At 30.2% G+C, this 21,937-nt stretch overlaps 1 protein-coding gene across 1 annotated transcript; it reads left to right on the forward strand.

Annotated features, from left to right (window-relative positions):
- Positions 1–17,187: 17,187 nt before the first annotated feature.
- On the forward strand, positions 17,188–21,406 carry LOC147809310 (uncharacterized). Its single transcript, XM_087162755.1, has 3 exons — positions 17,188–17,324; positions 17,430–18,606; positions 21,338–21,406. Exons 1-3 carry the CDS (start codon positions 17,188–17,190, stop codon positions 21,404–21,406), a joined length of 1,383 nt encoding a protein of 460 aa, XP_087018881.1.
- Positions 21,407–21,937: the final 531 nt, after the last annotated feature.

Genomic DNA, 21,937 nt, shown 5'->3' on the forward strand with positions numbered 1-21,937 from the left:
GGCAATAGATAAATATTTTCGAGTGGTAGTATTTTAATGTATGATTATTGGTTTAGTAAATTCGATTTATAGATTTTTTACTCACCACTACTTCTAAAATAATTCAAAGGCTTTTGTAATACGCCACTTTATTACAGCTAAGCTGTGTTGAGTTGAAAAAATGGCAAAATTTACCGAAAATCTGTAGTTTTTATTTTATAGTTTTCTACCGATTTCTAAAATATTTTTTTGAATCTGGTGCAATATATATATATATATGGGTCATTCTCACGAAAACTGTCATTTTTCAGTTCATAAAATCCCAAAAAAGTAAAGTGAATAAAAAGCTCTGAAACTTTTTATATGAATAGAAATATGTAATGGCATTATAAAGAAAGTATATATCCTATAAATTGTACTTAATATTTAAATTAATTAATTTTTTAAATAATTAATTAATTTATAATAATTAATTAATTTAATAAATAAATTAATTAATTTATTAATTTTTCAATTTATTTTTCAAATTAATTAATAAGTAAACTAATTATTTTCACTATTTAAAAAGTGAGGGAATGACACTAATAGTGAGGGAATGATATTTTATTTTAATACATGTTTTTATCTAAGTTACATCTACCTAAAGTTTGAAAATGATAACATACTAAGTATATCTAGTATTTATTATAATTTAGTCTTATATATTAAATAGTTTTTACAAGCTTGGGAAATAAAATTGGCTGGTACGATTGAACAAAAAAAAATTTAATAATATACTCATCTTGAATCATTCCCTCACTTCAGCGTCATTCCCTCACTTTATACACTAGTGAGGGAATGACGAATTCAATAAAATTTGAAAATAACAGTTAGGCCTAATTAATTTCTGAAGTCAATCACATACAATTATATTCATACAAGAAAGCAACATATAATTATCCACTTTCTCGATGAAGTTGTATTTTAATTTACTCTAAAAAATGACATGAGGGAATGACAAATGTAAAAAATTTTACCTGGTTTAATTCATTCAAATTTATTCCACAGCAAAGCTTCTTTAAGTGGAAGATGGAAACATACTGCAATTTTGTTCTATGATGCCAGTTGTTAACTTCTGAAGTTTTTATTAAAATATTTTTATTCTAAGAAGATTGCAGATGATAAGAACATTGTTGTGAGGGAATGACGCGAAACACTGGGGACAAAGTTTAAATTAGTGCTGTGTTAATATTTTTATCAGAAATTAAATTTAAAATTGTTTTTCTGAATTCTATAATTCAGTATTCTGAAATAAAAAACACGAATTTGTAAAAAAAAAAAAATTTATTTCAGAAACAATCTTTTTCTTTTTTTAAATCAGCAGTGGGGACATATTGGTATATTTTAAATACCTAAAATAAATAAAAAATAAAAATTGATAATTTTATTTTTATTCTTTTGTTAGCTTGCATTCTGAAGGACACTTTCACTTAATTTTTTTTTTTCGTAAGCTGTAAAACAAACATAAAATATACTGGGGACATGAAAATGACTGTTTTTGTGAGAATGACCCATATATATATATATATACATATATATATATATATATATATATATATATATATATATATATATATATGTAATATAGAATTTCTCATACGAGTCATTCTATATTAACTGGTAAGCTTAAAACATATGTTTCTTATCAAGTTTAAGATGTAGAAGTCGGTCTCTCACAAAGAGCCATAAAAAGTCAAGATGAACCAGATAAGGCCAGATAAAAGATTATTTTCTGAAGTTAATGGACAATAATTCATCAATGAAGATAGTCCCAGAAAATTCCCACCGTCAGAGTGGCGAGATACTTTTAGCGAATCAAAACCTCTAAATTTTATAAATTGAATGACGTTTCATTCAGATAAGAAGATACTTGCAACCACGCCCTCTCAGAATCTCACTTTAAAAGCTCAGGACAGACAAAATTGCGTGTCTTTCTCATATTTTCAATGGCTAGATAAAGCTGGGCCAAGCCAAACAATCCCTGTAAAGGAGGAAACCTGATGTAAATATCCCACGCATAATGTTTGCAATACTCCATCTAACGAAATAAAATGCCTTTTTAACAGAAGCCGTATAAGTCTCTTCAATTATCTAGCCTTTAAAGACGTAACATGACAAGCCGGCAGTTCAAGTAATTTGTTTGGTAATAATGGCCCCAGATATAAACAGCAAAGAACATATACATCGTTTCTCTTCAAAAAAAAGATTAAGAGAATGAATGTGTTTTACCTTCCGAAGAAGAAGATGAAAAGAAACAACAAATATGTCAACAAGTTCCGATGCATGGGATGAAGAAAGCTGAATTCCGTATAGTTCCCACCGCAAAAGAAGTAAATAAAAAATATGCAAGTGGATCGTCAAATCAACGAAAAAAAAAAAAAAAAAAAGGAACTTTATCGCCTGCGAAAGTCGAAATACAACCATCGAAAAAGATTCTGTCACAATAAATATTCATGCTAAAGTTCACCACCGCATCTGGATTAGTCAAAGAATCATCAAAAGCCATATAAAAATTTCAACTCCGAAGAATCCCCAGCCCCAAGAGAAGAAATGATACAGTTCAAAGTAAACCGGCGTTCTTCCTCTAGGTGACGACATCTAAAAGAACACTTGCATCGAAATCATGGAAAACATCTGGATGGAGGATCTGGACTTACAAATGCTCAGAATCAAATATAAACACTTTTGTGAACACTTTCTTGATAAATCTAGAAAGAGTAACTAGTAAAATTATTCCGCGTATCTTCACGCAAAATGTTTAATTCAAGCCTTTTAATATATAAGTATAAATTTGCAATGACAACTAAACACGTCATTCTTCTAAAGGGGTAAGTTATTTTTATAAAATTATTCTATTTCTATAAGAATTTTTATTTAGTTTTAAAAGTACATTTGTTTCTTATTATTTAATTGAATATTATGTATAAGTATTTCTTGAAATTATGCTCTTCATTAAAGTTAATTTTAAGAGAAAAAAAAGATTGATAAATTGTAAGAAATGAAAATTCTAAGCATAATGAGCTAAAATGGTTCAAAATATTGAAGTATATTATGTTAATATTCTCTTATTGTTTGCATTATTTATTTTTTCATTATTATTACTTGTATTATTGTTTACAAAATTTTTGAAAAAGTTTACATATGAAAATGAGAAAGAAGAAAAAATTAATGAGTGTAATATCAATGATAATCATGAAAAGATTAAAAGTAATTGTGGAATATATAGGGAGCCGAATTCGGTTAATTCTAAAAGTATACAACCTTCTAATAATTTTAATAATACTGAAATTTGTGCCAATGTGGAAAAAAATAATTCAAATGTAACACAAAATGTAAATGCTGTTGAATTTAAGATAGATTTTTCAGATTTTGAAACAGTTGTTCCACCTTTTAAAGGCAAAAAACACGAAAATGTTAAATGGTGGTTCGGAGTATTTGAAGATCAGGCTAAATTTTTTAATTTATCTCCTTTACATAAATTTGTATATGCAAAAAGGTGTTTACGCGACAATGCGTTGATAATTCTTCGTAGCCATCCTAACATTAATTCGTTTTCTCAATTGAAAGAATTATTAATCGATGAATTTCTTGTTACCTATAACTCAGCCGAAATTCATGAAATTTTGAGAAATAGGAAAAAGCGTACTCATGAATCAGTGCAAGAATATTTTTTAAAATTAAAAGAAATTGCAATTCAAAATAAAGTTGATGAACAATCTTTAATGAAATATTGCATTAATGGCATACCCGATACAATAGATAATAAAGCTATATTATATGGGTCAACTAATTTAAATGATTTTAAACATAAACTAAGGATATATGACCAAATGTGCATAGATAGAGAAAAAAATAAAATACATAATAATGACGTACATTACAATACTCCTAAATTACAAAAGCAAAAGGAGGTTAAACATCAATTAAGTGATTATAAAAATAATGAGAATCAGGCGATACATGAGTTGCGAGATTTGCCGCCCAGACCGTGTAAATTTTGCGAAAAAATAGGCATACGAAAAACATATCACTGGGGGCAATTCTGTTCAAATAATCCGGCTATAAGTAAAAATAAAGCTGGAAAATCAAAGACCAATAAGTATCAATTACTTGTGTCAGGATACATAGAAAGTGAACAATCCGTACAAAAGGATAAAAAAGACAAAAAAGATAACTCGAGTTGCATGCAAAAATTAATGCTAAACTTGGATACGGGATCAACAATAAATTTGATACCCGAGCATATTGTATTGAAATTGAATGTTCCTGTTAGAAGTTGTGAAGGGATAAATGTTATCCAAACAAAAGGAAAATTAACGCTTGCAAAAAAGTGTACTCTTAATTTAAAAATTGGTAATATGGTTAGGTCGACTGAGTTTCTAGTACTAAACAACGATCTAAACTATGCCATATTAGGGGTACAATCTTTATGTGATTTTCACATCGTTATAAACTGTGTAAAGCAAATTGTTACCCAGAGAAACAGAAAACTGATCACTTTCTCTCCTCTGGAAAATCGCGACTTGACTTTACAAATAATAACTGAAAATCCAATGCAAACAAGTGCTAGTAACAGTAAACAAAAAGAGAATGAAACTGTGAAAGGGAACATTAAACAAACAATTTCAGAAATAAATGTGACAAATAACGTAAACGATAATAGTCGTTGTACGGAAAAGATAAAAGAAAAAGTTAAAAAAGATCTAAAGATTTCGAATGTTTCTGAGATAAATTCTGGTAATGGAAACGAAATTTATCAGAACGTCATCCACGAAAAAACGAATCGATAGAAAATGTGAAAAATTCTGATTTACTCAGAATTCTAAGGGAATATGAGGATATATTTGCTAAGAATAAATATGATGTAGGCAAAGTTAGAATAGAACCACAACGGGTGAGGTTGACTTCGGATTTACCGATCTCTTTAAGGCCATATAAAACATCTCCAAAACAACAGGAAGAAATCGATAACAAAATTCAGGAGTTATTAAAACATAATATAATAAAAGAAAGTTCTTCTCCATATTCTGCGCCAGTAACATTAGTATTTAAAAAGGAGGAAAATAAAAAAACGCGTTTATGTGTAGATTTTAGAAAATTGAATCAGGTGACGAAGTCGGACGCTGAACCGTTACCTCCCATGGAATCTCTAATTGATAAATTAGCTCAAAGTTCTTATTATTCTTCTATAGTCCTCATTTCTGGTTATTGGCATTTACAAATCCACCCAGAAGACACAGAAAAATTAGCATTTGCAACACACAATGGGTTATATGAATGGTTACGTTTACCTTTTGGTTGGAAAAACGCCCCAAGCATTTTTCAAAGAACTATTCGTAGAATCCTTACTAAACATAAAATTAAATTCGCTGCAAATTATTTTGACGATATAATTATTTTTTCAAACAGCTATTCTGAACATTTAGATCATATTAAACAAATTTTTGAGATATGTAGACAAGAAAATATTAAATTAAAATTTTCTAAATGTTCCTTTCTAAAACAAAAAATTGACTTTTTGGGGTATGAAATAACAAACGGCACTGTTACACCAAATAATAGTAATATTGAAGTAATTAAAAAATTAAAACCTCCCACAAATGTAAAAACCTTGCAAAGATTTCTAGGATCCATTAATGTTTATAATAAATTTATAGATAAATATGCATCTATTAGAGCTCCACTAAATAATTTGTTAAAAAAGGATAATAAATGGATATGGACAGATGAATGTCAGAAATCTTTTGAATCTCTTAAATCAGCTTTAACTAGTAAACCAATATTAAAAATATTTAATCCTTCTCATGATTGTCATATTTTTGTTGATGCCAGTACAAATGGTATTGGTGCTGTACTTAAACAATGTGATGAATCTGGTGTTCTGTATCCCGTAGCGTTCCACTCCCGCTCATTAAAGGATTATGAAAAGAACTATTTTATCACTGAGCTGGAATGTCTCGCTATTGTGGACACTTTAAATAAATTTCATCACTACCTTTTTGGAAAAAAATTCACAATACATACGGACCATGCAGCCCTTCTTTGGCTTAAAAATGTTAAAAATCTTAAAGGGAGATTATTTCGCTGGTCCTTACACCTTAGTATGTATAATTACGTTGTAAAATATACAAAAGGTAGTACAAATATAGAAGCAGATATGCTTTCGAGAGAAATACCAGATTCAAATGTAAATGTAAACAATCAGGGAAGTCAAGTATCACATCTTTTGCAATTAAATGAAATTATTGAGGCTCAAAAATGTGACAATTTAACTGGAAAATTTGTAGAAATTAATGATGTATTATGCCTTCGTAAAAAAGGATTTACTAAAATTGTAGTACCTTTTTCACTACGTTTAAAATTACTCAAAATTGCTCATGAAAAATTTGGACATCCTGGTATTCAAAAAACGATTAATTTATTAACTCCGGTATATTATTGGCAGAACATTACTTCTGATATCACTAAATTTATTAAGCATTGTCACACATGTCAATTAAATAAGAAGCCCCGGCAAAAAAGATTTGGGCTTTTACAATCAATGCCTCCTGTTGATAAACCTTTTGATTTACTTGCAATTGATAGTGTTGGTGGTCTTAACCATTATAATTCAACAAAAAAGTATTTGACCTTAATTATTGATCATTTGACAAGATTTATATGGGCATTCGCTTCAAAAGCTATTACAACAGAAACTTATACCACTTTTCTTCATCAAATCTTTCAAAATCAAATACCTGCTAATCTCTTAAGTGATAGAAATGCAGCTTTTACATCTTCGCATTTCAAAAAATTTCTTATGCATCATAAAGTTAAACAACTTTTAACTACAGCCCATAGGCCTGAAACTAATGGCAAAGTAGAGAGATTAGGACAAACAATCATCACGCGTTTAAAATGCAAAATTAATGAAAATTCTTCCAGGATACCATGGCCTAAATTATTAAAAGAAGTTGTTCAGGAATATAATTTAACTCCTCACTCAGTTACGGAATTCCCGCCGGCATATTTATTAAATGGCATAGTTCCATATGAAAATCCTTTAAAAGAGGATATTTATCCTCCACTTGAAGAAGCTAGGAAAATAGCTATCGAAAACACAAAAAGATACCACGAGAAAAATAAAGTTTATTACGATTCTAGATTTGTAGATATAAACTTTTCACCAGGTGACACAGTCATGTATGAAGAGTTTAAATATCCTAACACTAGAAAACTCTCTCCAACTTTTAGTGGTCCTTATAGCATCATTCAAAAAATGTCTGATGTAAATTACGAAATAAATAAGAAGAATAGTCATACTAAAGAAAAAACAGAAATTGTACATGTTTCTAAACTAAGAAAATATTACGAACCAGCGAAATTAAAGCTTAATCATGAATAAAATTTATTAAATAGAAAATGTAAATATTAAAGTGAAAAACAAATATATGATTTGTTTTGCAATATACAAATTTAAAAATATGAAATTGTGATGGACATGGTTCATTTGAACATGTTACCCCTTTTTCACGGAAGATCTGACCCCTCAAAAAGTTTGTGTTTACCCGAATCCAAAATAAATATGGGATGAAATTTCTCATATGATATAAACAAAAACAAATAATATTTTTCATTATTGTATTTTGAGATAGGATCTTCCGTATCAATATTGCTGAGATACAAGATTGTTCTCCTTCTTTTGGGGACTACAACTTTGTATCCAGTAACAAGCCCTTAACGATACTAGAATATTAAATTCTAGAGTAACGACACATTTGTGTCCTTTTCTTATTTCTTTCATTCACTTTAGAAATATATGTGAATAATGAAATTCTGTGTATGTGTTTTTAAGTTTATTATTTCTAATTTGTTTTCTGTATATTAACTTAAAAAACAAAAAGAATCTTCACTTACAGCATTTTGTGGTGTTATTAAACAGAATTTTTCGTAGAAAAAAATATTTAATAAGATTAGAGACTCTAAATCTTTTTGTTTATGTTTTTGCTATATGTTTATGTGTTCATAAATTTTGATACATTACCTATAGAAGATAATTTGATGCAAACATTACATAATGTTATACATAATAGATATGCATGTTGTCTTGTGCACAGCTCTTACTTTAGATTTGTTATTTTTGTTTTGCTTGAAGCATTTTATTTGATCAATTAGTGTGTGTTTTGTTATAATTTTATTGAAAATTCTGATGGAAGGGGTTGCAAGTAATTAACCATAATTTTTCTAAATTTAATAATGAAATAAAATTTTTTTGGAGAGGGGGGATGTAATATAGAATTTCTCATACGAGTCATTCTATATTAACTGGTAAGCTTAAAACATATGTTTCTTATCAAGTTTAAGATGTAGAAGTCGGTCTCTCACAAAGAGCCATAAAAAGTCAAGATGAACCAGATAAGGCCAGATAAAAGATTATTTTCTGAAGTTAATGGACAATAATTCATCAATGAAGATAGTCCCAGAAAATTCCCACCGTCAGAGTGGCGAGATACTTTTAGCGAATCAAAACCTCTAAATTTTATAAATTGAATGACGTTTCATTCAGATAAGAAGATACTTGCAACCACGCCCTCTCAGAATCTCACTTTAAAAGCTCAGGACAGACAAAATTGCGTGTCTTTCTCATATTTTCAATGGCTAGATAAAGCTGGGCCAAGCCAAACAATCCCTGTAAAGGAGGAAACCTGATGTAAATATCCCACGCATAATGTTTGCAATACTCCATCTAACGAAATAAAATGCCTTTTTAACAGAAGCCGTATAAGTCTCTTCAATTATCTAGCCTTTAAAGACGTAACATGACATATATATATATATATATATATATATATATATATATATATATATATATATATATATATATATATATATATATATATATAGTTAAAAAATGATAGTTTTAGTGCTATTTATTAAAAGTTATTATTATATAACATTATAAAAAAAAAATTTGTACTATGTTTCCATCGTTTTCATACTACGCCATCACAAACATTTAACTCCAATAAAGATTAAAAACATATATAATTTCAGCAATGAAAAATTGTTGTGTATGGCAAAAGATTGAGTTACAATATTCAATTATGAAAATTGTACCCTAACAAAAACATTTTCCTTAAAAGAGCTGAAATAAAACAATTCATGTACGTATGTTCACGCTAATATAGCAAACGTATAATCACCTAAAGTGCCAAGTTTTGGTAACTACTGAACACTCTATATAATTGTATGCTCATTTTTAAAATCTTTATTTTGGCCTTCCCCAAACGAACGAGCCAATTGCTAATTGTTTGTGTAAAACTAAAAAGAATATTCAATTAAGGTAATTTACACCGAAAACTTTATATTTGTTTCTTGAACTTTATATTTGTTTCTTTACTTTTTATTTGTTTCTTGAATATATAAATTTGGCTTAAAGTTATTTTAACCACCACTACATATGAATAAATTAAACATATATTGAAGTGTTAAACAAGTACACAACGGTGCATTTAAGCTCCCCATAATTACAAAAAATGCTTTCGTCTGTAATTTCTATTCAATTTTCCTTTTACTTCCATTAAAGGTTTTATCCTCTAGAAGATTAAGAGTTGGCAGGTTTGTAATAGACATCATAATAATAAAACATCACTCCAATTATTTCAGATTGTTACTAATTATTTTTTTCACTGGTAATGAACTTAAGCAGAATTTTTTTTTTTAACTAACTATCCTTTAAAAGATTATCAGGACTTAAAACAAGAAGTCACTTCTAGAGGACTTTAAAACTAAGGTGCCGCGTTATATTTGAAATGCGTTTATTAATAGAACTAGTGGTAAAAATTTAATTCATTTTTATTCACTTAATCTGTTTACTTATTAAAATGCAACTACTATCATGACTTACATTTTTAATTATTAGCTATTTAAAACACTCCTTGTTTCTCGTACAATAGTAAACTGAAGGAAACACACTAAAATAAAGTTGCTCTCTTTATTCTCTAATAAATTTATACTTTTACTTAGTTGCCACTTTTTACACTTTAAGGCTAACATGACATTCTTTTCATGTTTATCTGTTCACATAATTCAAGTTCAGTGATGGATAAAATTCTTTGTTCTTCTAATTCATTAAAACATAAATTCTTTCCCCTTAATTACCATTGGAATAAATTGCCATGAGAATAACTATTTTATGAAAGTACGGAGAATTCGTAGTAGTGCCAAATATAAAAAAAAATTATAAAATATGAGTCACAATTAAATGTACCTATGGATGAATATGTACTTATTTTGAAGAAAAATGTCTTTTTTCTTAGAAGCATATAATTACTTTTTTACTTCACTCTATTTAGTGTGGTAAAATAACCCCCAGAATTTATCAAAATTTTAACTGTTAAATGCTTACAGAGACAAATGAACATTTGGTATTTAAATAAAACCACCGATTTTTGGTATTGGCATAAACTGATCAATCTATTTAAAGCAGCACGGCTATCATACTACCTTTTAAACATTACTTGTGCAAAAAATATCCTGAATAACTTTTGATCTGAAGATCGGATCGTCACGTTCAAAGACTTAATGGCTTGAAGGTGGAACCTCAAAAATGCTAATTAATTCGTGAAAACCATATTTTAAGTTACGAAATTAGACACAAAAGTGCTAGAAAGACACAATTTCTCAGAATAAACATCCCGTTTTTTTGATGAATTCAAATTTCTAACTCCCAAAATTTAAAGGGTAGCCGTAGGCTGGGAAAGTTTGGAACCCTTATTGTTAATTTTACTTTTTGCTCATCGTCCAAAACCTTTTCAGCGAACTGAAAATCTTTTCTCACAATTATAAAATTCATTTATCCAAAGATAATTAATTCGATAAATAATTAAGTGCAATAATTAATTCGAAAGATATTTAAGTGCAAAAAAAAACTTTTACTTAATATTTTTTATTTCTATTGTTTAATTTAATAATAAATTTTGAATTGCAAGGTATACAATTTTTACAACTTAAACCATGTAATTTTACTTGGCAAAATATAAAATTTGAGCGAAATTAGCCGAATAATTCCTGAGCAATCAAATTTTAAAAAGTCTTATATCTAAAATTCGGATTTTCAGGAACTATTCGGCTGATTTCGCTCAAATTTTGTATTTTGCCACGTAAAATGAAATTTTTTTTAAAAAGTTTGTAAATTGCATTTCATGCAATGCAAAATGTTTTCGACTATTATTAAATAATTAAAAATAATAGATATTTACTTAAAGTAATTTTTTGCATGAAAGTATCTTTTTTTTTCAAATTTAGGGGGAGAATCATTTTGCTACTTCCTTTTCTGGCTGTTAGAGTTCAAATGCGCAAAGCGATTTCTCCTTATCCAAGTATTTTATTTCTAAAATTAATAAGTTTGTTTTACTTAACTCGCAATATTTTGCATTAAAAAAACTAGCATTTTTTTTCTTTGAGAAAAGTTTGGTTTTAAAGACAAAAATTAAATTTAACAAGGACTTTCTTCCATATTCGATACTCGGGTTGGATATGATTAAAATTCTCTTATTAAAAAAGATAAAACCTAGTAGCTCAAGTATATCATGATTTCTTCTTCCATCATATAAAATGATACACTACATTTGCCTGACTACCGTGATAGGTAATTAACCCTTTCGAAAGTCGCGCTAAGTATAATTACCACCAATTTTTAAAGCGCATGGTGAACATTTTTACAACTTTTAATTTAGGTTTCCATTTGTCAATAACTTCAGCTTTCTTGAAGTGCGTTTGAATAAACTTGGTAGTTTAAGAAAACGTATAAAAGTATAAGTTTGTTGAATTTATAAAATTTCTTTTATAAATAACGAAAAATAAAAGTCAATAAGTTCCTAATAGGCCGTGGTAAATATATTTACCACCAAAAAATAGCATTAAAATTTAAATTTCTTTTTATAAACTAAATGAGTTTCTTTTTTCTTATATCAATTATTATTCTTATATCAATTTCAATTCCAAAAATACTTTAATTTACTTTTAGTAGAAATAAATGGTCCATTAAAGGGTTAATATAACGTTTCGAATTTAGATTTGTAATTAATCGATTATAAATTTTAAATGAAAAAAAGCTCTCATCGAAGAGGTTGATTCTTTTGTTTATCTCGGAGCTATTGTTAATAAACATTGTGAAAGTAACGATGATATTTTCCAGAGAATCAGAAAAGCTAGATCTTGTTTTAGAGGTCTGTACAATTTTTGGATAGCCTCAAATATAATTTAAAAGCAAAAATAAGTGTCTATAAGGTTGCCGTGCGTTCCATTCTTCTGCATGGTGTCGAAGGCGGGAGTCCGCGGATATCAGAAAAAGAAAAACTTGAAACTTTTCAGAATGGATGCTTAAAAATAATACCAAAAATCTTCTGGCAAAATAGTATAACAGATAAAGATATTTTAACAAAAGCTAATATCCCATCTGTTAATGAAGAAATTTTAAAACGAAGATGGATAGGGCTCGGCTATGTACTAAAAACAGATAGAAACAATCCTGAAAATGTGGCAAGCTCATGGGCCCCAGGCGGAAAGAGGAAAAGGGGGAGACCGAGACTAACACGGCAAAGATGCATTAAGGAAGATCTTAGTAGAGAAGGATTAACTGGATGGGAAGAAGAACATTGCCTGACCAAAGACAGGAGTGTGCAGGGGAAAAGACTCGAGGCCTTATGTGCCAGCTTGGTATGAAGAGGATAAGTAAGTAAGTAAATTTTAAAAGAAAGAAAAAAGCTGTCATAATACATGTCTACTTTATATACTCTCCCCTTTCACATAATGCATTCTATGTCATTAAAATGAAATAAACGGGGCTTTTTTAAGTATTTATTACCTGCAGAAAATGTTATTTCAATAGTTTTGACTCGTTATGACCCATCAAGCTTCCAGTACAAAGCAGTATTTTTATTATAAAGGTAAATATTGGTATTATAACATTATTCACGTTTATCTTGTTTAACCCTTTGCGGGGAGAAAAATTTTATAACAAAAATTAAAACAAAAAAAAATTCAAGAGAATTAGGTTAAGCGTATGCAAATCTCCAAAATAGCGATTTGTTTCATCTTTGTTTTTTCTTTTTTTTTCAATCATAAATAGTTGATTACCCATTTGCACTCCAATGTCACCTCAGAGGCGCCATCGACAGTCACCATTCTAGAATTAAAAAATTTTATACTTTAATAATTAGTTTTCACATTATTTAAAAAAATTTAAAAACTATTAAAAAAAATTACTGATTCATGTATATTAAATGATTCAGAGCTTATATTTGTTCAAACATCATTTTAAAGTACCCGGATTGCAAAGGGTTAACATTTGCATTGTTTAAGAGATAAAGCTATTACAATTGTAGTGGTTTATATTATTGCCAAAATAAATCCAACAGTTTTTATCCCAATATCTCTGAGAGAGTTAGGTCAATTACCTGTATTCTCCATAAAATCCTTCACATAAAAACAAACTTTTAACTTTAATTCAGTCATGTATCTATTTTAAATTTGAAGTAATATTAATGATCATTTAGTTTAAACAAGACACCCCGCGATTGAGTGGTAGTGTTCGCTCTCCCCTACCACAGGTCAGGTCCTGGGTTCGATCCTCGGGCCGGGCAAGGTTGACTCAGCCTTTCATCCCTTCAGTGGGTTGATACTTGGGAAATAAACACTGAGAGTTTCGCGTTCGGCTGACCACCTAACCGGAATATCTGCTCCTGCACCGCGGAGCACTAAGTCAAGAAAACTGAGATGGGCACAGTAGGCCTTGGCCCTCTATGGGCTGTCGCGCCACTGAGTTTAGTTTAGTTTAAATAATAAATACTAACAAATCTACGTTTCAAATGGGAGCATTTTTTACGCGATTTCAGAATTAAGTACTTGCACTTCAAGAAGAAGAAGATCACGGATACTTACAGATGTGACCTATGACGTCAGTACCACCTGATCGTTTATAAGTACAAGGGCGTGTTAAAGTTAAGTTTCTCTTAGAATGTGAACTAAGTTAGAATGTTAAGTCAGAATGTTAACTAACGTGAAGTTAATTAAATGCAGTGCCGTATCGCATATCAAAATTGTTGAAATGGAATTATTTCTCATCTACGTCTTTTACTTAACTTAGGTTTATTATTTGTTTATGTATTTTAATGAAACCATGATATATTTTTTGTTTTGTGGCCCTGGTAAACTTCGATGTTCAATTAGTTTGTTTATGTTCCCCATGGCTTTTTGCCTGTCTATGTGTTAAGTGAGAAATATATAGTGAAAGAATTTAAATCTTTGTGAGAAAATATAGAATGTGTCATTTAGGGGAATTGATACTTGACGGGCTTGATTTGCTCGAAATGGAATGGAAAGAACAGTTGCTGACGTAAACAAATGCCACGTTTCCGCTACCAATCAGTATAGAGATACCCACACTACGTCACTTGCCGGTATCCAATTGAAATCTTAGCTTAAATATCCGTATTTATTTTATTAATATTTTACATTGCTTAGTTATTGAATAAAAATTAAACGTAGATGCTAACTTCTCTCATTTCACAAAAACATTTCCTCAAACAGTTTACGTGTGAATTGCATTTATGGAAGCTTTTCCCATATTTATTTCCATTTTTTTATTATAAATTATATTTCTAGGAAAGTGTAAACATTCCATAACCCTCTCACAAGATCCAATTTTAAAATTTAGGGCATTAATAATGCATAATTTTATCACTGATAGCTAAAGTTTATTCTATTAAACGTTAGTCTTTAATTAATTTTTCTTTAAATTGGTAGATTGCGAATTAATAATAACTAGGAGGCTTCGCCCCCTGCTCGCTGGCGCTCGCCAACCCCCGGAACTGCTTTCGCAGTTCATTTCGGATTGCTTCGCAATCCGATGCCCGCTTTGCTCGCTCATTGGATACGTTCTTAACGTCTAGCTTGTGTATACTTTTTTGAACACTGAAGTTCCGAAAACTTTTCACTGTAGAAAATTCTAAACCTATGCATTTCAATATTAATTTGAGGTTGAAAACAATTCGCATATTTTTCTTAATCACACTATTCTAAATTTCAGTTGTTGAGAAAAGTAACTGTTGTAAGTTTTGTTTTAAAGTCTTTCCCACCAGAGGGTTAAAACCATGCGTTGTAAAACAATATGAAATAGTACTGGACGCCGGATGTAAAGCATCGGCTTCGATGAAGATAATTTTGCGAGAATTTTTTTGATACTCCGGTGAGAATTCACCCGATTAGACATATGATACTCACTACGTGCTCTTGCGCGCCGAAGCCTATCAATTAAAACATATTAGCGTTTTATATAATATAGAATAGCCATATGATGCTCACTACGTGCTCCTGCGCGCCGCATCCTATGAATTAAAAATGAAAACTGTTGCCAACGCGAGAAAAGAAATATCATCGGTTTTATTGATACATGCGTATTAGAGTTTTATGTAATATGGATATTTTTATTAACAAAATGATTATCCATTATCATTTTATGATTTTATTAATCCGAATCAAAGTGTATTAGTTCTTTTTCAAGTTTTATGTGCGAGTTTTGCATTTTAATGCAATTCAGATTAAATATTTTTACAAAACAAGATAAAAATATAATATTTTACGGCATTTATATTAATTTCAAGCCTAACTTACTCTACTGTTGTAACAATGAGCTCATTAATCACTAGAAGTAAAAACTAAATGTTGAAACAGATGCCTATTGTTTTAAGTATCAGATATCTTACAAAGCAAACTACGCGGCGAAGAAAAATTAATTTTGCCATAAATTTACTCTAAAACTAAAACCTTATCAATAACATTTTGATATTCTAACATACTTGAAACATTTTTTTAAAAATATGCAAAATTCCATGTTGTTTCATTCAATAGATTTTGAGTTATTACAGAAAGAATTACGCTCGGCGAAAATATCCCAAAACAGCGCTAACGGCTCAATAACTTTTTGTTTTGTTTTGTAATATAGAGAGATAACAGCTTATTAAAAGAAAATAAATAATTCTAAGGCTATTAATCTTAACTACGTTTAGACAAAATATTATTCTTATAAGTTTTCGCCACTTCTGTGTCACTACTGCATTGTTGATCATTTTAAAATACGTTTAAAATCATTTTTCCTAGCCTTAATTAATATTAAATTAATTGCTCCACAGATACTAGCTGAATACCCGTTCTTCGCACGGGGGTAAAAGAAGAACATAATCAATATATTTATTCTGAACAACAATACGAAATCATGCACTAAGTTGAAAATCACAATGAATAAAAATAAAATAATTATGTTTTTCTTTATTCATTATATTTTGTCCTTTCTGGTGGCTTTACTTTATTAGACTAACCTTTTCAGTTCATAAATAAAACAAGCTTTCAGTAGTTCATTCAGTATTATTGCTTGACTCAAACTGATGATAGTCAAAAATCACCACACTCAAGTGATTTTCTCTGATACTTCTTCCTTTAGGCTGGTTATGAAAAAAACTTTTTTCACTTTATCTACATTAATGTAGTTTTCGTAGGTGACAAATATATTAAAATTATACATTGTACCTCTAACAGTACATTTAGTACCAATTAAAACTGGACCAATTACGGTGCCTACTGCCAAAATTGATTTAACGTCATTGGTGTCAATAAGAATGTGGCTATTTTTTTACATTTCCTCAAAACGAATTAACACCTTCATTCCATTGATTTTGCTTTATGTATGGTACACACAGAACTTGTTTTTTTTATTAAATTTAAATTAGTACTTGTTGACAAGATTAGTTAGGCATAGTAGGAATTATTAACAGTTTGGCAATTTTTTATTATCAAAATTAACTGAGAATCATTGGAGTCAATAATAGCATTGCGATTCTCTTAATTGAAATAGTGCCATTTATTTATTAATTTTGATTTTTAGTACATAATTTATTATTTTGTTTTAATTGGCACCTATTACAAAAATTAGTTAAGTAACATTTGCGTCCCCCCGTGTGGTGTCCGGGGTAGATTTGCACCAACGTATTCCCGGCGTGTCGTAAAAGGCGACTAAATGGATTGAGCGCAAGGCCAATCCCCTTGCCTCATAAAAAAAATCTACCGATTCAGAAAACTCAAAGAAAAACTTCCGGACCGGCACTTCGTAGACGACCTGGTAAGAAATCGGACATGATTTTTGGATTTGTTAGAACATTATATAGAGGAGGTGCAGTGAAAAAACTAACTGATGTTTTCCTGGAGTACAAATTAGATGTACTGGCTGTTCAGGTGGACGGGAAGTGGAGTAATGGACAAGCGAAATTGCAGTATCTACTATAGCTGCCACGACAGATTACACCAATTTGAATCGTCAACAAAAGAATCAGAGACAAAGTGATTGAATTTAAGCCAGTGAATGAAAGAATTCGCAGAATACGAATCAAAGGAAGAACGCATAATATCTCAATTATTTGTGCCCATGCCCCCACGGAGGACAAGGCGTATAAAGTTAAGGATGGATTCTATGACCTTCTTGAAAAGACACAAAGTGAATGCTGTTCAAATGATGTGAAACTGCTCATGGGCGACTTCAACGCGAAGATTGGCCACGATACAAACATGAACAGATTTGCTGGAAATGAAAGCCTACATGAAGAGACAAGCAAAAATGGCACCCGACTTATTAACTTTGCCATTTCTACAAACATGGTAATAGGGAGTACAACTTTTGAACACAAAAACATACATAAAGCCACTTGGAGATCCCCAGATGGATTAACCCAAAATCAAATAAATCACATACTTATTGATTTAAGACATAGAAGCAGTCTTCAAGACGTTCGGACATACCGCGGTGCAAATGTGGACTCCGATCACTTTTTGGTAGCCTCAAAAATACGTCACAAGGTAAATAGATATTATCATAAAAGGAGAGATAATAACGACAAAAAGATTGACATTGAGCAGCTAAAGAAGACAGAGGTAATGAAAGAGTACCGAAAAGAACTAAAAAGCAAGATTGTATCGAGTGTCGAAACTGAGACTGCGGGGACTGCGTGGCAGTCTCTTAAACAAATCATAATTAATGCATCTGAAAAAACAATACCAGAAATGCAAGGAAAGAAAACCACCTCTTGGTTTGATGAAGAATGCTGTGCCATTACGAAAAAGAAGAATGAAACGTATAAATCCATGATCCAGAAACGCTACACTAGGAGCGCAGAAGAAACATATAAAGAACTGCGAAGAGAAGAAAAAAGAATTCATAAGATGAAGAAACGAGAATATATGGAAGAGGTACATAAAGACATTGAAAACTTAAAAACTCAAAAGGAAGCAAGAAAATTTTACCAACTGATAAACAATGTCAGAGTAGACTTCAACCCCAGAACAATAACCTGTAAGAAGAAAAACGGAGAACTTACTCGAGACCCGGATGAAGTTCTAGCCCGTTGGCGTGAGCACTTCGTAGATTTACTAATGGGGAGAGATAGAGAAGAAGATCTAAACACTTGTAACATGCTGCCAACCATGAGTACTGAAGGTGAAGCCATAGAACATAATACACCTACTCCTTACGACGTCTTTGGATCTCTTCAAGAGAATAACGTAAGGAGAATTCTTTACAACCACGAAATTTACAAAAAATATGACAAATTCGGTGGGACCGATATTGTGAGAACTATTAAAGCATCACGCATTAGGTGGCTGGGCAACCTCTTCAGAAATTCTGATGCCGTCCCTGCCAAAAAAGTGACTTTTTCCACAATTGAAGGGACGAGACGTAGGGGACGACCACCTACAAGATGGATAGACGACGTTGAAAAGGACCTCAAGCTATTGGGAGTCAACCGATGGCGGACCGTCTCACCGGACAGGGCCAGGTGGAGGAAAATCTGCGAGTCAGCCTTGACCTGTGAAAAGCTGTTGGGCTTATGAAGAAGAAGAAGAACATTTGCGTCAATAACAGTAAGAAGGTTTTTTGTGTTTTTCCTTAACGAATTAGTAATATTTCTTACTTAATTTGGCTTATCAGTACATAACTTGTTATTTTTCTGAACTGCCATTGGTTTTAAATAACTTAGCTTTATAAAAGCCCTTTTAAAATTGTAACAGTAAATAAAATAAGCACATGATTTCCGATAAATTTAGAAATACTAATTTAGTGACAGATTCCATCTATGCTACCACGTTCACATTGGTCATTACGTTGATCTGACATAACGAATAAAAATTAATATTAAGGACAGGAGAGCCATAAGCTAGAAAGCAAAACTGATATTACCTTTAAAATATTTGACAAAAAAAGTCGTTTGCAATTTAATTTTAATCAATGACGAGTTCCAAATCAATTGGAAAATCCCATTCGTTTCTCAATCATCTTGTTCTAATAGCTGACAGTAGAATGTTTTAATGTCAAAAGTGACTTTTCCCGTGCTTTGAACTATCAATATGCCAAATTCCTTCGCTGTTGGTCGGAAGATTTAGAAGTTTATGAAGAACACCCAGGAAGACAGACATTAATTTTTTTTTATATAGATTGACAGATATTTAGGCATTTTATATGTAATATAAAATGCCTAAAACAGGTATTTTTATATTAAATCCATAGTTTAAAATAAAAATTTCTTATTAATTCCAACCCGCAGATATTCTTTGCTTTAAATAAGGTTCATAAATATTCAATTCCTAATTAAAAAATCCTTTTTAGGGTCTATGGGCAACCATTCTTGAGCTTTTCTGGAGAAGATATGTTTTGATTACGAAAATAAAAATCTTTCAATAATTCCCTTTCAAAACCCCATATAAAAAATAGTGAAAAACAAATAGTAAAAAAAACCGTGGTACTAGCGAAATTCGTTTGGCTTTTTCCTGATACGAATGATAAATATAATCTCTATCACTCGATCCAGGCCCCAATCCCTTTCTCTTGGTAAACACCTTTTAAGTCTGTAATAAAAATTTGAAATGAGTTAAAGTGTTGTGTCCATTCTTAGAAAATAATTGTTTTTTCTCAGTAATATCGAGTACATATTACCAAACTATATGTTCATAACATATTTTTATAAAATATATGTAAATATGTTGATATTAAATTCAAAATTCAAAGTAATTAAGATATTCAAAATATGTTGATATTCAATACTGTGTAGATTAACTTTATTAGCACTTTGAGCACCGCGTCAACCACCGGTGGCTGACACTGAAATTACATTTAGGCTGCGTCTGCCAACGCTTGCTAACACTGACCTTTCACATAGGCCGCGAAAAACAGCTGGCTGACAGACTTTAACGTGATATAGAACTACATACCTGCCAACTTTCACTCTTTCCGAGAATGGATTTTCAGAGTGGTTGTAAAACAATAAACGAAAAACAATCTGACTCACAAATATATTTATATTTTGATCCCGTTGCAATTCGCTAGCGCAAGGATTATTATGCTTTGATATATTTATTGTAATTATCTATATGTAGTGGTGGTCAAACTCATTCATAATTATCATTATAATTCAAAAAGTTAATTGGAATAACCTGAGTATTGCTACCACTTTAAATATGAAAATAAAATCTTCCGGAAAATCCGGAAGAGTTGGCAGGTATGGATCTATAATATGTACACTCTTTTATGGAATTGCAGAAAATTTATTCAAAATTTACTTAATTATTGTGATTCTTGGCTTAATAAATTCAATTTAGTAGATCATCAACAATCAATTTAGTAGATTATTATCCACCACTGTTTTTAAACAATTCGTAGTCTTATAATTTCTCCACTTTTGTAGATATGTTATGCTAAACATTCTAAAATTAGCAAAATCTGTCTGATATTTGCAATTTTAGTTTGAAGTTAATAAAAGTTTGGCCAGACGGGTAAGCCACGTAAAATTAGCGTAGCGTTCAACGTGTTAATATTGCCAACTTCAAGAAAATTCTTTATTTTCTTGTAGTTCGAGACATTCAAAAAATAAAACATGGTTTATAAATCATGTTTTATTTTTTGAATGTCTCGTTTTATAAAGTATCATCTGTATGTTTTTTGAAATGTATTTTACTTGAAAAGAAAATCCATTTTAATCTATTCTTTTGTGAGAATAATATAGGAACAGAGCTTACTTCAGCGAATATTTTCAATTAATCCAAGAAACGGTAAATGTTTCAAGACAGGAATACAAATCTAGTTCTAAAGAGGAACTAGAACTATTAAACCGGAAATTAAGTTACTCCGTTTCAGTTCCCTGTTTCAGGAAAACGGTATTAAATCAAGGACTAGATTTAAGCTAAACATACTATCGGATTGTCAATGTGAGTTAGCTCTTACTCATATGCATTCAAACAGATTGTTGACAATGCGTCACAGCTAAAGCCTAATGGATTCTGTGTTGTCAAACAAGGAGACAACGTTTAAGATGTTTTGTCAGTAGCTCTTAGATAAATAATGTTTGTTCTGTTTAATGTTTTCGAAAAATTAAAAACAAGAAATATTTAGCAACCACTATGTTGTGACAATTTGGAATAGATTCATAATCTATTCTATAATTTGATTTTTAAGTTTCATTTATTAAATGATTTTGTATGTATGAAAAATGAAGAAAAAAAAACACACGCAACGGATACTTAGCAATAATAAAGATATTAAATTTTCATTCATCGATTTTTGCCCACTGAAATTAAAAAGCACTAATTTATTTAGGTATTTATACATATTTTATTAAAACCTGATGCAAGTATAAATAACTCAAAACCTAAAAAGTGCTAAAAAAGTTAGTTTGTACTCAAGGATGCTAAAGGTGACTAAAACTATAAAAATTGGTATTTAATAAAATTCAAAATTCTATTAAAAAGATTAAAATTAGCAACTTTTGGAAGCAAATTTCTTTCAGTTTACTATTGAAGATAATTGCTATTTTTTTTTCGTTTCATATATGAATTATTTACA

The sequence above is a fragment of the Parasteatoda tepidariorum genome, chromosome 5 (assembly GCF_982258835.1).
Source record: "Parasteatoda tepidariorum strain Cologne lab strain chromosome 5, Ptep-v5.0, whole genome shotgun sequence".
NCBI lineage: Eukaryota > Metazoa > Arthropoda > Arachnida > Araneae > Theridiidae > Parasteatoda > Parasteatoda tepidariorum.